Source organism: Salvia splendens, chromosome 17, assembly GCF_004379255.2.
Source record: "Salvia splendens isolate huo1 chromosome 17, SspV2, whole genome shotgun sequence".
NCBI lineage: Eukaryota > Viridiplantae > Streptophyta > Magnoliopsida > Lamiales > Lamiaceae > Salvia > Salvia splendens.
In genome coordinates this window covers 25,186,906-25,203,216 of record NC_056048.1, presented here as the reverse complement: position 1 = coordinate 25,203,216, position 16,311 = coordinate 25,186,906, and the positions used below count along the sequence as shown (strand labels likewise).

The window sequence follows — 16,311 nt, the reverse complement described above, 5'->3', positions numbered from 1 at the left end:
AAAAATTAAAAATTACATAATTATATTCATAAAATTTAAAAAGCCAACTACTTGTGGCCGAATTTCGCCCAAATGGATAATGAATGTGTGTATTTATAGATGATTTTGGGATTACTTTTTTTTAAAAAAAAATTCAAAAAAAATTCAAAAAAAGGTAATAAAATCTGTATATTTTTGGAATCCGATTTTTTTTTAATTTTTGGTATTATTTTTTATTTTTTTTTTTTTAAAAAAAATGGCAATGGCTAATAGAAACGTGTCACGTCGCCCTGCTCAGCGGCACGGACGTGCTCTATGTATCGAGCAGAGCCGTGCCAGCGACAAGAGCGCAGCGGCAGACAGGAGTGTGCCGTGCCAGCGGCAAGGACGGACGATCGGACGGTCATGCCGCTGCGGATGCTCTTAGGGATGGCACACGTGATTTGATTCATAAAGCATATTGATATTTAAAACTTAAATGTTAAAATTAAAAAGAATTGAAAAAATTGTGTATTTAATAGCAATAGATGCCAAATAAGAAATTGAAGATGGCGGAAAAACTGAAGGTGATGTCTTCATATCTTGTTTGCGGCAGTGCTTCAAATTCATTATCAAGATTAGAGCTTAATCCATGGGATATACGAGCATTCCAAACCGTTCCTATTCAAAGAGGCCTCATATTTTACAACCCTACCTCTGATTCACAATCCCTAATCCAACATCTCAAAGACTCACTCTCCCGCACCCTAGACTTTTTCCCCCGGCTCGCCGGCCGCCTCGTCGCCACCCCCCACGGCGGCGGCATGGCCAGTTTCTCCGTCGACTGCAATAACGCCGGAGCCGAGTTCATTCACGCAATCGCCCCCGCCATCTCCGTCTCCGACATCATCGACCCAAGCTTCATACCAGAAATCGTGTATTCCTTTTTCCCGGCGAACGCCGGATTCACCAATTTCGAAGGAATCTCGAAGCCTCTGGTGTCGGTGCAAGTCACTGAGCTAGCGGACGGCGTCGTCATCGCCTGCTCCGCCAACCATGTCGTCATGGACGGCCCTTCTTTCTGGCATTTCTTCACTTCCTGTCGGAGATTTCTCGCGGTTCAGAATCGATCTCGAAATCTCCCATCTTCGACCGCTCCGGAGAAAAACCTAATTGCACCATCTCATTTGCCACGGAAGGTATTCATAGAAATTCATCAGAATGTCTATGATTTTACGCTACTTTCAGTTCTCTTTTTACACTGATAAATCATTTTTTTTTATTTTTTATGCGGATTCCGCGTTTTTCTAATTTCTCAATCTTTTTTAGCATTTTGGTATATGTCCCTTAAAATAATAGACCAGTTCTATTTAACGAAAATTTTATCACTAATTAAGCGGGTCTCATTTGCATTAACAATACTTCAATCACTATTTCTTTCTATCTCGTTTCAAATTTTGTCTATTTTATAGGGACGGAAAGAGTATAAAACTAATACTCCCTTCATTCTATGTTAATAAAGTCATATTTCTATTTTGGAAAGATCCAACTCATTTCTATTTTTGATAAAAAAAAGTAAATCATCTCTTAATTTATTCACCGTCCACTAAAGAAATATTGGAAAGAAATGCGTGCATAATACCAGTGCTGGAAAAAAATACCTCCACTAACAAGATTCTGTTTATTTTCTCAATTTGATTTTACTTAAAAAAATCAAATAATTTTTTAAAATCTGCGAGAAGATAGTATGACTATTTAAATGAAGGCAGTATGGGATATTACTCCGTATTATATTTATATTAATTTAATTTGCCAACAGGTATTCCATTTCAGCAAAGAGAAACTAGGACAGCTCAAGGCGAAGTCGAATTCGGAAACAGGAATTGACAAAATATCTACTCTGCAAGCACTTCTGGCTCATCTCTGACGGAGCACAGTAGGAAGCTCCGACGATTCAACTACTCGGACTCTGGCACTCTCGATTGGGGCGAGAAGCAGGCTGTCGTCTTTCTCAGACGCGTATTTTGGGAACGCATTCTTCCCCGTTGCTTTGGCGATGAGCGGGAGCGATGTATGGAAGGGGGGATTGGGTGGCACCGCGATGAAGATCGATCAGCTGATTGCTCAGACGAGTAATGAAACAATCAGCATAAACGCGGAGAAGAAGGTGGAGCCTCGCATCAGGCGCGAGGGGGAGGAGAAAGCGGTGATTCACGCAATGGGGAGTGCTCCGCCTCTTGTCATCACAAGTACTCCGCGACACCATGTTTACGACTGCGATTTCGGGTGGGGGAAGCCAATTGCTATGAGGAGTGGCTACACTTACAAGGTTGAGGGATTGGTAGTGGTTTTCCGGCCGCGGATCCCGGCGGTATGGACCTTGAAGTTTGCTTCGCCGAGGACACGTTACAGGCAATGGAAGATTACTTAACTTCACACTAGTTCCTCATATTTTCCAAATTTCGGTTCTTGCTCTTTGCCTCTTTCATTCTCTCCTTGCACAAAGTAATAGTATTGCATCGCTCTACTAATAAATCTCTATCCTATTTTTAAATAATCATTAAAGAAAATATATATTTCAAAATTGTTTCTAACTCATTACTCATATACGTCAATTTATTTATAACTTATACAACTATGACTCATCATTACAACTCATTAAATATTAATAATAATGTGGGTCTCACTAACCATTAACACTGCTTTAACTACCATTTTCATTATCGTTTTTACTTTACCAATTATGTATCAATTTAATGTGTAATTTTCGAGCTTTATATCAATGAACTAATAACACACAAGTAAATCAAATAGCTCTAAAATTACAACCTTTCTGCAAGAGTACAGATGTAGTTGTAGTAAAAGAGTGTCGAACCACAGGGAGGCGTATGATTATTTAACTTGAGATTGACAAGATTAATAAACTAAATTTAGAAACTAAAATACGGAAATAGGGAAACTCAAGAGATAAAGAACATTGCTCCTAACAACATTCGGATGAATCACTATTGTATTGATTCTATATTCAAGTTCATAAGCTATTGAGAACGATGTATCAATTTTACACTCTAAAAGTACTGAACATACTTAAAGAATTATAGTACTAATGCTAGCTGAACACATAGCCACAGGTACCTACTCATTAGACTAATATTCCTGCGGAAGCCCGGTAAATACTAGACTAAGTTCTCAAGCCAACAAATATCATGGTTAGTTGAACACTTAACACATAATCATCTTCTCATCAAACTAAACTCCCACAGATGTGTAGTAAGTATTAATTCAACCTCGAAGACTTTTTTACATCAATATTCACTTATGCATTTATCTCTGAACAAGGTAAAATTCACAAGCTTTTCATCTAAGTTTTCATCCAATTTCCAAGTTAAAGAGACATCAGAAAGAAGCAAATAATATACTACATTTGATGCATCAAAACATAGCATAAATAAAATCCGAACCATAGAAGAAAACCAAAGCAAATGATTAAATATATAATCTCTACAATCAATTCATCCTACTAGTGTTAGGAGCAATGAAGAAAAATTAGCCACACATGCTAAAGAAGAAAAACCGTAAGATTAATGGTGTTCTCCTATAGCCGGCGGTAATCCGTCTCCGAGATGATGAAGATTGGATGCCGGATCTTCCTCCCTCTCTCTTCGTATCTCTCTTCTTTTTCCCAATTTCGTCTCCCCTCTAACATGCCAGCAACTCCCCTTTTTCTTCCAGCCAAACTGCCGAAAACTGCCACTTTGCAGTTAGGAGTGAACCACCCGGCCGGGTGGAATATTAACTCCACAAATTCACCCGTCCGGGTGACAGAAATACTCCCCCATCTGGACTTCGTACGCGTAATGACAAACGCCCGACCGGGCGTTTTTTGAATCTTGGAATCGCCCGACCGGGCGAAGAATCTGACCTCCGCATGCATGCCAATTTTCACCCGGCCGGGTGGAATTTTATCTCCACAAATTCACCCGGTCGGGTGACCCATTTTCCGAGCTTTCTGGACTCACGACGCCATTTGCACAATCTTTTCACCATCCGAGCTTCATTCCTACACCATAAACATACTTTTGCAAGCATCAAACTATATAAATCATGTAAAGTTAGGGAATAAAAATGAACAATTTGATTCGCATCACAATTCTTGTGTCATTTATCTATATTTTTATGGACAAAGACACAGGGAGTATCAAACAAAAGTACTCGTTTGTCTATCGAATACAATAAATGATAGTATGTGTTTGTTGTGATTAATTAATTTAACGTAATTTGGTGAAATAGGAGTCACATGTTATTAATAATGTATTAGTGTAACAATAACAATAAATAAGTAATGATCAAAGCCCGCAGAGGCAGTACAATTAGTTTTAAAGGAGCAAAATTGCAAGAAGAACTAATCTGATCATTACGTGAATTACGTGGTATATTTACTAAAAAGATAATGGAGAATAGTTTGTAGCTTTGCCAAAATGGTCAAATAAGTCACATTTAATTTACCTAGCAATAAGTAAAGAATCTATTTGACTAATAAGAAGTTAAGCTCGGTGACTATTAAAATTTCACCATAAATGTCAAAAGCTGCGCAGGTCATTTTGTTTGAGGTCATTTTGTTTAATTTAGATAAAATATACACCTTCCGTACTTAATAAATAGACTAATTTTATTATTTTAGATTGTCTCTTAAACTTAGACCATATCTAAGTATGGAAATTATTAAACTAATTATTACAAATTACTAATAATATGGACCCACACAATTCACAAATATTATTTCCACTATCTTTTTCATCTCTCTCTTATTCAGTGGCAGTCCAGTAGGGTCGGCTGACCCAACACCGTCCCCGGAGAATCGCCAGATATTACTCTCCCTTATCTGACCCCACAGTGTCGACTCTCCTGCCCCAATCGCTGGCTAGCTGTGCGCTAAATCTGATGTGGTGTGGAGAAGATGATAGAAACAATTGAATTCTTATATAATAATTAGGCTTTACAAGATGGGCCTGCCTCACCTAATAATACTCCATCTATCTATAAAAATATGTTCACTTTCTATTTTCGCTCGTCCCATAAAAATATGAGTATATTTATTTATGAAAAGCTATCCCAATTTATTACCATTGTATATCAAGTTATTTATAACTTATATCACCATTAAAACACTAATAATAATGGGCCCCACTAACACTACTTTAATTATCATTTTCATTTTTTCCTTACTTTACCAATTTTATTTTAATTCTCGTGTCATATCATATGTGCATATTTTTATTGGACGGATGAAATACTAATTAAGTTGGCACAAGTTCCAACAAATTTAACACTACTAATACATGAATTAATTTTGTAGCATAATGCCTACTGTTCAACCCTTAATAAATACTGCATCTGTCCCAACTAAGTTGAGTCGTATTCTTTTTTGGGATGTCCTAACTAAGTTGAATCATTTCTTTTTTTTGACAAAAACAAAACATCCAATCAATCTTACTTTATTCTATTACCTACTTTACTCTCTCTTTAGTTTTCCTACTCTATTCCTCTCTCCTACTTTTCAACACAATTTATTAATCTACATACCCAAAAGTTTTGACTCAATTTAATTGGGACGGAGGAAGTATTCTTTCAGCATTTAGTCTTTTGATTATTAATTTATTTGTTTTGTTTGCCTTATCCTTAATGAGACTAAATTGAAAATGTTACCGAGGATTGATCATGTTATCTTACATTTAGTAATCCAGATACGATAAATAATATTTCTCATTAGTTTATCGGTTCATTAAATTGGTCTTACTTGATATAAGTAGTAACAAGACATCACAATATATGTTGAAAGAGTGTTTTCAATAATAAAATGTATGAAGTTAGAGCAGCGAAATATTTAGAGACAGTGATATTAATACTCCATCCATCTCATTCAAGATGTCCACCTTTCCTTTTTAGTTTGTTCCATTCAAGATGTCCACTTTTTATATTTATAATTATATTCATCTCTCCTCTCTCCTTATTAAAATATTCAATCATTTTTTTCACTCTTCACAAACAACTATTTCATCTAAAACTCCGTGCCACTCAAGAATGTGGCCATTTTGAGTGGGACAGAAGGAGTACATTTTTATGACAGAAGAAGAAAACAGTGATTCTTTTAGAAGGTGAGAGAAACTGGTTTCTCTGAGATAGAAACATCGAAAAAGAAAATAATAAAAATATATTTTATTTTTTTATCGTTAATTCGGATATTCTCCACATATTTATAATGTGTAGAGATATAAAAAGATATCATAGGATATAAACTCAACCAAAACAAATTAAAAAGATAAATAAAATCTGGAAAATAAATCAAATCCTGATAAATACTTCCAAATAAAATAATACTCATACAACTAAATAATATAAATCTCTATTATTAAAGTTACCAACTACTCTCGTGAGTCATGGTGCACAAATTCAACCAACCAAGTTTTATAAACAATGATAATGATCGCGCACTTATCAATATAGTAATATTTTAAACGGACGTGGAGCACGTAACTAATTATCGATTAATTCGACAATCAATGTGAAAACGAAAACATAATTATACAAATTAAAGTTACCAGCTACTCTCGTGAGTCATGTGGTGCACAAAATCAACCAACCAAGTTTAATACTAAAATAAGATTTTAAACAATGATCATGATCGCGTACTTATCGATATAGTACAGTAATTAATATTTTAAACGGACACCGAACACGTAACAAATCATTGTAATTTCAACGCATTAATAATTAATAATGATCATGTAAATCATAAAATGATATAATAATACAATGTCGAATGCAATCAATATGAATATGAAACATATTTATATCAAGATGAATAAAAAATACGAGGTTACATTTGATATCAAATATTAGAGCATCCGCAGCGGTGAGTGGATATCCGTCCGTCCGTGCCAGCGGTGCGGCACCGCCTGTTCGTCGCTGCGCTCTTGCCGCTGGCGCGGCGCTGCTTGATGCATCGAGCAACACGTCCGTGCCAGCGAGCAGCTGACGTGGCACGTTCTGATTGGCCAACGGCATTTCCATCGGAAATTCATTTTTTTAAAAAATAGAAAATAATACCAAAAATTTAAAAAATATATATTTTCAGATTCCCAAAAATATGTCCGTTTTTTACCGTTTTTCTAGAATTTTTTGATTTTTTTATTTTTTATTCCCAAAATCATCTATAAATACACATATTTTTCATCCATTTTTCACATCAAATCATCTCTCATTCATATTTTTTCATAAAACTTATCTACATCTTCCTCTCTCACTCAAACCCTCTCAAATGGATTTCACCAATCTCCTTGCGGAAGCGGAGCGCGAAGAACGAGAATACTATGAATAATACTGAGTCGCCTATGAAGCCTATGTCACCGCGAATATCCCCGCCCCTCCTCCTCAACCAACTAGATCAACTCGCCGCTACATCCATCGTGACCGGAAGGGAGCCAACGAAAGGCGTGTTGCCGACTATTTTTCTGACCAGCCGCGGTTTCTGGAAGATTACTTTCGGCGCCGTTTTCGCATGTCAAAACGCTTGTTTATGCGTATTGTCAACACATTATCCGCCCGCGTTGAATACTTTTAAACAAGTACAGACGCAATCGGTCGGCAAAGTCTCTCGGCGTTGCAGAAGTGTACGTGTGTCATCCGACAATTTGCATGTCGGTGAGTCAATTAGAATCCTTTGCCTTAAATTTTTTTGTGACGGCGTTCATTCAGCTTTCGGTGAGGAATTCCTTGGGGCACCCACCCACCACCGATGATTGCCAAAGGTTGTTTCGTCTTCACGAAACAGTCCATGGTTTTTGCGGTATGCTTGGCAGCATTGACTGGAAGTTTTGGAGGTGGAAGAATTGCCCGACTGCTTAGAGGGGGCAACACTTAAGCGGCCACAAAGGTGGCGGCCCAACACTTATCCTTGAAGCGGTTGCCGACTACCGTCTATGGATTTGGCATGCATATTTTGGTATTGCCGGATCCAACAACGACTTGAACGTGTTCTATTGTTCACCACTTTTCAATGATGTTTTGAATGGTGTAGCACCGGCGATCGACTTTACCGTCAACGGTAATGCATACCACATGGGTTACTATCTCGCCGATGGTGTCTCCCCAAGATGGTCGACTTTCGTGAAGACGCTCAGCAACCTGCAAGACCCGAGACGGGTTCTTTTTGCGCAGCGTCAAGAGTCCGCTCGAAAAAATGTCGAAAGAGCTTTTGGGGTCCTTCAAGCCCAATTCAACATTGTGAAGGCCCCGTCTCGGCTGTGGTAAGTGAAAAATATCACCTATATCATGTACACGTGTATTATCCTGCACAACATGATTATAGCTGACGAAGGACCGATGACGGCTAGCTTTTACGACGAGGATGAAGCTGGAAGCTCAACCGCGAGGTCTCCCCCACGCCGAGGTGTGCATATGACGGTGGGCGAGAGGATCAAAACAAGGAACACAATGCGCGATACTCGAGCCCACATTGAGCTATAAAAAGACCTAATCAAACACATATGGGCGAAATTGACCACGAGTAGTGAGTTTTTTAATTTATGAATTTAATTATGTAATTTTTAATTTTTAAGATTTTAATTAAGTACTTTTTAATTTTTAGGATTTTAATTATGTAATTTTTAATTTTTTTGTAATTTGTAATAGTATTCCGGATATTTTTAATGCATTTTAATTTTGTGGAAAGGTTTTTATTTAAATTGAATAATAGAATGGTGAGACTCTTGAGCTTGTCCTTGCGGAAGAGCACGACTGTGAGTGTTGTATTCTTGCCTAAGAGCAGGGAGTAAAAGTGGGTCCGGGCCCATATCCGTACTCGTTGGCAAGAGCACAGACGGGGATGCTCTTAGAAATGTCCATATACAATTTTCTTTCTTGGTATTATTATCTTTTTAAACACATTCATAGTATATAGTACTATATAAATATATATTTTATTCAAGGGATATTGGTTTTTTTGTCCACATGTATCATGGTTGCCGTGGAAAAATTTGCATATAGCCAAAATTGATAATTTTACAAACAATATTTCTAAAATAGCAGGAAATATTTGATTTTTTCAAAAAATTAATGGTAATTTTTTAACTAAAATCAATTTTAAAATAGTAGGAAAATCACATTTTAGAAATCTGGACATGAAAAATCATTTATGAAATACCTCTAGAAAATGAGGTTTGCATCATATATATTTTATAATAATTCTTAAGGCATAAAGGGGGTGTATGAGTCTCTTTCTCATTGTTACTTGATGCAACCATCATCATGTAATTAACACATGTTAGATTTCTTAATAATTACATTAGTTTTCTTATATTTTTTTACTTAAAGTACACAGAGGCAATAAATTTTCAATTTGAATAATATTCTGTATGGTGACCTTGATATAGTGGTTTCGGAGTTGGATGAGATCCATGGTTTCGACTTTTCTATCTTCATATTAACGATCACTAGCTTAGTGATGGTTTATAGATCACAATACAATAAATTTTCAATTAGAATAAAATTATGTATGGTGACCTTGACATAGTGGTTTCGTAGTTGGACGAGATCTGTGGTTTCGACTTGTCTATCTTTATATTAACTACTCCCTCCATTCGTGAACATGAGTCTCATTTCTTTCCGGTAGTGCCGTTTTAAGAAATATTAAAAAAATGGGTGAGAGAAAGTTAGTGGAATAGAAGTTTGATACGTTTAATATTCATATCTCTTCCATATCTTGCATTATTATTTAGTTGCATTATTTAGTTAGATAATTTATAGATTGCATATCTTTTCCATATTTTTTGTCTTGGTCATTAAGTTAGTATTAGTATTATAAATAGGGCTATTGTTATTCTCTTCAATAAATGAAATCATAATTATTGTCTTTTATCTTTGTTTAGTTTTCCCGTTTAAAAGTTTCGATTGTCGACAGAGCACAGTTTCTCTGCGATTATCTTTATCTTTGTTGGAAGTATTGATGGAGGATGAGATCGGATGAAAGCACCAATTGATATCAGACTGGGTAGTGGACAAGTAATCAAACGAAGGCTACAAGTATTGGGATGTGCTTGGGTGAGAAAAGAAAGTTGAAAATCCCTTACAAACTCAATTATGGCGAGCTTGTTTTTGACCCTGTATGATTCCTAGTTGTTGCTTTGTGGTTGCTTTGTGGTTACCACTTTGAGGATAAGGTTGAAATCTTTGTGGTTCCCTCCTTGAGGACGAGATGGATTTCAACCGCGGGGGAGTCGATACGTTTAATATTCATATCTCTTCCATATCTTGCATTATTATTTAGTTGCATTATTTAGTTAGATAATTTAGGGATTGCATATCTTTTCCACATCTTTTGTTTTGCTCATTAACTTAGTGTTAGTATTATAAATAGGGCTATTGTTGTTCTCTTCAATAAATGAAATCATAATTATTGTCTTTTATCTTTGTTTAGTTTTCCCATTTAAAATTTCCGATTGTCGACAGAGCACGGTTTCTCTGCGACTTTCTATCTTTTTCTCTGCGACTTTCTTTATCTTTGTTTAGTTTTCCCATTCAAAGTTCCACTTGTATATACTCCCTCCGTCTCAAGTTACTTGAATCGTATTCCATTTTGGGTTGTCCCAAGTTACTTGAGTCATTTCTCTTTTTGACTAAAAAAAGCATCTAATCATACTTACTTTATTCATTCTTTTACTTCACCATCTCTCCTCTCTCTTACTTTATTCTCTCTTCTACTTTATTTAATTCATTGAACACAACTTTCTTAAATTCCGTGCAGAAAATAAACGCCTCAAGTAACGTGGGACAGAGGGAGTATTAGTTTTAAATTATATATGAGTAGAATGAGTTAGTGGAATGTGAAGTCTCTTTAACATTTCAATTTATGATAATTATGAACCGGAACTTCTATCGTGTATAGGTATGATGAATAACATTGAAATGGTGCTAATACAATTTCTGGAATATGTGCTAATACAATTCCTGGAATATTACCAACGGAAAACTACCGTTGGAAAATTTGAAAAAACATATCAAGATTACCAACAGATATCTGGCGTTGGTAATTCCCTAAACCTTAACTAAGATTTACCGAGGGAATTGCCGTTGGGAATTTTACCAAGGGCACAAATTTCCCTTGGTAAAAAAAATTTGCGACGTGCCTTTTTCTAACGTATTGTGTCCTTTGGTAATCCCTTAGTGACACAGTTCTCCAACGGATAATCCGTTGGTAATTTGCTTGTTTTTGTAGTGTTTCTTGATTTCCTAGTGGTTTTGATTCTTTTAATCTTTTAGTGCTTTTGCTTTGCTAGGATGCCCAGCTGCTAATGCTTTGTCTAGAACATATGTTTTCACGTTATTGTCGATTGTTGTTTATTTTTGTAATACTAGAATTTTACCGACTATCGTGTTGAACTATGTCACTACTTTTGATAGTTTACGCATTTTTTTACAGAAAATTTCTGTAAAGCAGAAAATGAAATTGTGCATTTATTAATTTCGAAAATAAATTAACAAGTTACAATTTGCTATGGATGTATAGGTATTTGGTAAACACATCTGCAAAGATATCCATGGTAGCCTTAGGAATTGAGAGGCCCAACTCGATACCTCCTTGTATGTGTTTACAGACATGAACTGCTTCATAAAAGTCGGTATGAATGCATTCATACTTAACTGCTCTCCCCCATCCATAATCTGCATCACATTGATCAAGTTTTGATGATCCTACAACTCTAATCACCCTCTTCCCCTTCATTTCTGAGAATATTTGTGCTCGATTCTCGAAGAACTCCCTCACTCTTGTGCTTTTCAAAGCAATCTTAAGAGCATCCGCAACTATCCCTGCACCAGCTATAAATCCATCATCCCCTTTTAGCCTTCCATGGGTGGAAACCGCAATGAATTGGATCAAGCAGTTGCCGAAGTAATTCTCCGGAAGTGGCGGATTGAGCCGCTGCCGGCAATTGACGGGAGAGCCAAGGTATTGGATCTCATCGTCGCTTTCCCCGCCGCACTTGTTTAGGCAGCTCCAGATGTAAGCGCACACCCCCACGAAAGTCGAGGGGAGGCCTATGGAAGGTTTCTTGATCGCAACCCAGCTCTTGAGCTTGTCGATTTGGGAATTGATAGGCTAATTTTCGTCACTTGAATTGGATCACTTTTTGCATTCTTTAGTTGAATATTTGCATGAGAAGGTGTATGTTTTGGCAGGAAATGAATGGAGTGGTTCGACGAGCATGCTAATGGAATGGATTCTGGATTACATGCCAAAGTAGAGGAAAATTGGATGCAAATTCAGTGGTTTGAGATAGAAGGAATCCACAAGACACAAACTGCCCAGTTTGATGGATTGGCCAGTGTCCGAGCAATGTTGACAGCTCCTCAAAGTCGCATTTCAAAGCTAAGTTGACGAGTCTTTGTGCTACCAATGCCCACAAGCGACACTTTTGAAGGCAAAAGAAGCCAACTACCATCATTGGGAGTGGAGAAGACTTCCACATCAGATTGGTTGGAAGAAGTGTAACAAAATCAACAAAAACTTACCTTTTGGAACAACTTGGGGGGGAACCACTCTTTAGCTAGCTTTAGTTAGTTTTAGTTTCTCTCTCTAAGCTTAGTTTTCTCTCATCCTTGAAGCAAATTTCGAACCATAGGCAGCCATTGCCACTTTTGCTCACCATGGGGTGAAGCTTGTAGTTGTGTAGTGTTTTAATGCTTTGAATGACCTAGTTCCTTATTGTACTCATTTTCCAACATCTTAACTCTCTAGTTAAGGTTGTTGGGCTGATATTAAAAAGCTTTTGGTGCATTTAAATCTCTAGGTGTTTAGCATTTATGTTTGGTTGTTGGTGTTCTTGAGCTTTTAGTTTAAATTCCTTGCATTGATTTACTTTTTTTCGTTCCTTAGCTAGCCTTTGTCTTTGTTGATTTCTTTGTTTGTTTATTTGAAGTTTGTATGCTTTTAAAAGGGTCTTGTAGGGGCTGATTCTACTTGAAACTTTTGATGGAAGAAAAGAAGTAAAAAATAGTGGTTGTTGCTAGTTTGGTTTTACTTGCTTAGCTTGTTTAGATTTTTCTTTTGCATCTTATTTCTTTGATCTTTCCTAAGTGTTTAGTTCAGCTAGTTAATCTTTTTTTTTTCCATCCCTTTAATTTCGAAAATCAGTAAAAAAAAGAAGAGAAAACAATGTGTTTTAAGTTGCAATTTGTATGGTGATTTCCCCTTGCTTAGTAGTTTGGTTCTTGTATGCTAGTGTGTTTTAGTTGCTGTAATTTCTTTAGTTATTTCTATCCTCCATTGTTGAATGTTCTTAAGATTTGTTTATCTTCTCCAAGTTGTTAATTTTCAGCTTTTTATTTGGTGTTTTCAAGGCATAATTAGGTAGCTAACTTGTTGATTTGGTGTTTCTCTAGCATAGTTAAGTGTGTAGCAGCCATTTAGTCATTTCTTTACTCATGTTTTCGTGCCTTAGTGTATTTAGGAACCCCAAAATCTGATTACAAAGTGTTAATCCTTTTATCCTTTGTTTAGTTTAGTTTTCTACTACTTTTGACCATTGGATAATAGCCATTAGCAAGCAACTAGTACAATTCCTTTTCACTCTTTGACATGGAGCCTTCAAAATCAGTTTTAAACTCTCTCTCTCATGCTTTTTATGTCAGCTTAGTCACTTTAGGAAGTCTCCAAATTAGCTAGTTAAGTAGGCTTTTAGATTCCACCTTTTAAGTGTCTCTTTCCTAGTAAATTAGTTTCTCTAGCTTTCAATTAGGTGTGAACACTTGGAATTTAGTTAGCAGCCTTCTACTTAGTTCCTTTTGCTTCTTTTACTTAGTATTTTTCGTGACAAAATCTGGTTTCTCTCCCCTGTTCCTTTATTTCCCGAAAGTGCTATTTCACAAGGTGTTGTCATTATTCTGCTTTTATTTTCCTGCCAAACTGCCCAGTTTATTAGCTTGCCCAGTTTACGTTCCTGTGTATATGCTTTCTTCATATTGAATTTTATTTGCACTCTTAGTTCCCACATTAGTTTAAGTCTTGTTTATATTTCGTAGTTTAATTCCCAACCCCAAATTAAAGCGTGGCGGCATCGCCAAACTCTTAAGTGTTGAAATACATAACGGATACGACCGTTCCTCGTGGGATCGACATCCGACTTACCACATACTAATTAATAGTATTTTGGGAAGTGGGAACGTATAAGTATTGTTGAATAGGAAGAACACGCGCCTGCGACACGCGTGCGTAATTCGTCCTTTCAAATGGCGCCGTTGCCGGGGAACGGTGTTGTTATCTCGTTATGTTTTTCTACACTTATTGTATATAGTTTTTGACTTGTTTTCTTTTTGTTTGTTGTTTTTGTTTTTTCTTTCTTTTTATTTTTAGTTTATGAGCAGGTCCTCTTCACCAAGGCTGCTGTTCGATATTGAGATCGAGAAGACGGCGAAGAGGCTGCGCAAGGAAGCACGTTTGAGAAAACAAGTTGAAGCTGGGTTTTCTGGCCCCAGGCAGTTCATCAACTTGTGCAGTTCAGCAAACTGTCCAGTTTGCCGAGTCAGAGGGTTCAGAGGATACCGACGAAGAAACCGAGTTGGGCACTGACGCCGAGAGTGGTACACCATCAGTGGACGGTATGGAGATGATAGATCCAGATCCAAGGATATGTGACCTTACTAGTCATGTGGCCGTTGATCCAAACACCCCAATCAAGTTGCCCGATGGAACTCCAAACATTGAGCTTAAGATTCCATTGCTCAACGTGTTGCCGAAATTTTACGGGAAGGCCGGGGAGGACCCCTACAGCTTCTTGAGTGAGTTCACTCGCTTATGTAGCATTCAAAAGAGACCGCAAGGAGTTTCAGAGGATACTTTTCGTTTATTTGCCCTTCCCTTCACATTATCGGGAGAGGCGAATGCTTGGTTTGGAGGATTACCACCCGATTCGATCACTTCATGGGCCGACATGAAGAAGACATTCTTGGAGCACTTCTTTCCTCCTACAAAGACCAATGCCATCAAGAAGGAGATCACAAGTGTGCAACAAGATTATGACGAGTCATTGAGTGCTTATTGGAGTCGTTTCAAGAGATTGGTGGAGTCTTGCCCCAATCACAAGTTCTCGGAAGGAGATTTGCTACAATACTTCTACCAAGGAATGACTTATGAGAACAAGCACCATGTGAATTCTTCAAGTGGAGGGGGTTTCATGATGCAAAGAGTTAGTGAGGCGAGGAATCTCATCCAACGCCTTGTGGATGCGACACGAGAATATGAAGATCCACAATTGAGAACAATGAGAAAAGGAGCCTTTGTGAGTGCTAGCACCGCTGACCTTGAGGTCAAGCTCGATGCTAAGATAGGCAAGTTGGAGAAGCTTCTCACAACGGTGGTGGAAAAGGTAGGGCACGCACCAAAACCCGAAATTGTTTGTGGAGTGTGTGGCAGAGAGGATCATACCACGCCCTATTGTCGAGTCGAGGAAGGGCAGCCTATGGCCCAAGTGAATGCCGCGGGGGATTGGCAACATCGAGGCCAGAAGAGAGATCCATATGCACCTACGTATAATCCCGGATGGCGTGATCATCCCAATTTTAAATGGAACGACCCGAGCCAACAAATTCAAGGGCCACCACCACAAGCGCATTACCAAGCTCCACAAGGGCCAAATCAAGGAGGAAATCATGCTTATAGGCTGCCCCATCAAAGAGGACCTCCGCCGGGTTTTCAACAACAAAACCATGGCCAAAATCAACCAAATCATCCTCCAAAGCCGACCAAATCCTTGGAAGAAATGATGGGAGACTTGATCTCGTCCCAACAATTCATGCAAAATAACTTGCAAGCCAACAATGATGTGGTGCACAAGCTACAAGATGCGCAACGGGAGCAAAAGATTAGTCTTGATCATCTTGCACGCCAAATGACGCAATTGGCGACTTCCATCAATGATATACGTGGGAATGGTGGAGGAATTCCGGCTCAAGTGCAACCACCAAGGAAGGAGACCCTCAATCAGATTACCCTCAGGTCCGGGAAAGAGTTGAAAGCTTCATTCAACAATAACTCAAACAACGGACTGGGGGAATCATCGGAACAGGGGGCCAGGTTGCCCAGCGCAGCACACTGCCCAAGTCAGGAAACTGCCCAGTTTGAATGGGTAGATGATAGCGATGAAGAGATCGAAGTGAACATCATCATTCCACCCGATGGGCCTACACCCATACCTTTAAGACCAGAGAAAGATTTGAGTGGTTTAGAGAAGGAGGTGCTCCAACCAATTGCTAAGGCCAAACCCCCTTTTCCGGGGCGATTTGCACAAAAGGCAAGGAAGG

The 16,311-nt window shown here is 37.9% G+C and overlaps 2 protein-coding genes across 2 annotated transcripts; one reads left to right on the top strand and one right to left on the bottom strand.

The window, feature by feature from the left end:
* The first annotated feature begins 514 nt into the window (after positions 1 to 514).
* Positions 515 to 2,552, top strand: LOC121773973 (uncharacterized acetyltransferase At3g50280-like). The gene is made up of 2 exons (XM_042170884.1): positions 515 to 1,157; positions 1,778 to 2,552. The coding sequence occupies exons 1-2, from the start codon at positions 528 to 530 to the stop codon at positions 1,883 to 1,885; spliced, it is 738 nt and encodes a 245-aa protein (XP_042026818.1). The 5' UTR covers positions 515 to 527; the 3' UTR covers positions 1,886 to 2,552.
* An 8,945-nt stretch (positions 2,553 to 11,497) lies between these two features.
* Positions 11,498 to 12,455, bottom strand: LOC121774525 (anthocyanidin 3-O-glucoside 6''-O-acyltransferase-like). Its single transcript, XM_042171385.1, has 2 exons — positions 12,246 to 12,455; positions 11,498 to 12,112 (listed from the first exon to the last, which is right to left on the bottom strand). The coding sequence occupies exons 1-2, from the start codon at positions 12,453 to 12,455 to the stop codon at positions 11,498 to 11,500; spliced, it is 825 nt and encodes a 274-aa protein (XP_042027319.1).
* Between the last annotated feature and the right edge of the window lie 3,856 nt (positions 12,456 to 16,311).

What these genes read in the sequence shown, in the direction of transcription:
- LOC121773973 (XM_042170884.1), top strand. Translation starts at nt 528, where the DNA reads ATGGCGGAAAAACTGAAGGTGATGTCTTCATATCTTGTTTGCGGCAGT. An exon ending in CATCTCATTTGCCACGGAAG is followed by an intron (nt 1,158 to 1,777) that starts GTATTCATAGAA and finishes ATTTGCCAACAG; the next exon opens with GTATTCCATTTCAGCAAAGA.
- LOC121774525 (XM_042171385.1), bottom strand. Translation starts at nt 12,455, where the DNA reads ATGGTAGTTGGCTTCTTTTGCCTTCAAAAGTGTCGCTTGTGGGCATTG. An exon ending in ATTTTCCTCTACTTTGGCAT is followed by an intron (nt 12,113 to 12,245) that starts GTAATCCAGAAT and finishes GACGAAAATTAG; the next exon opens with CCTATCAATTCCCAAATCGA.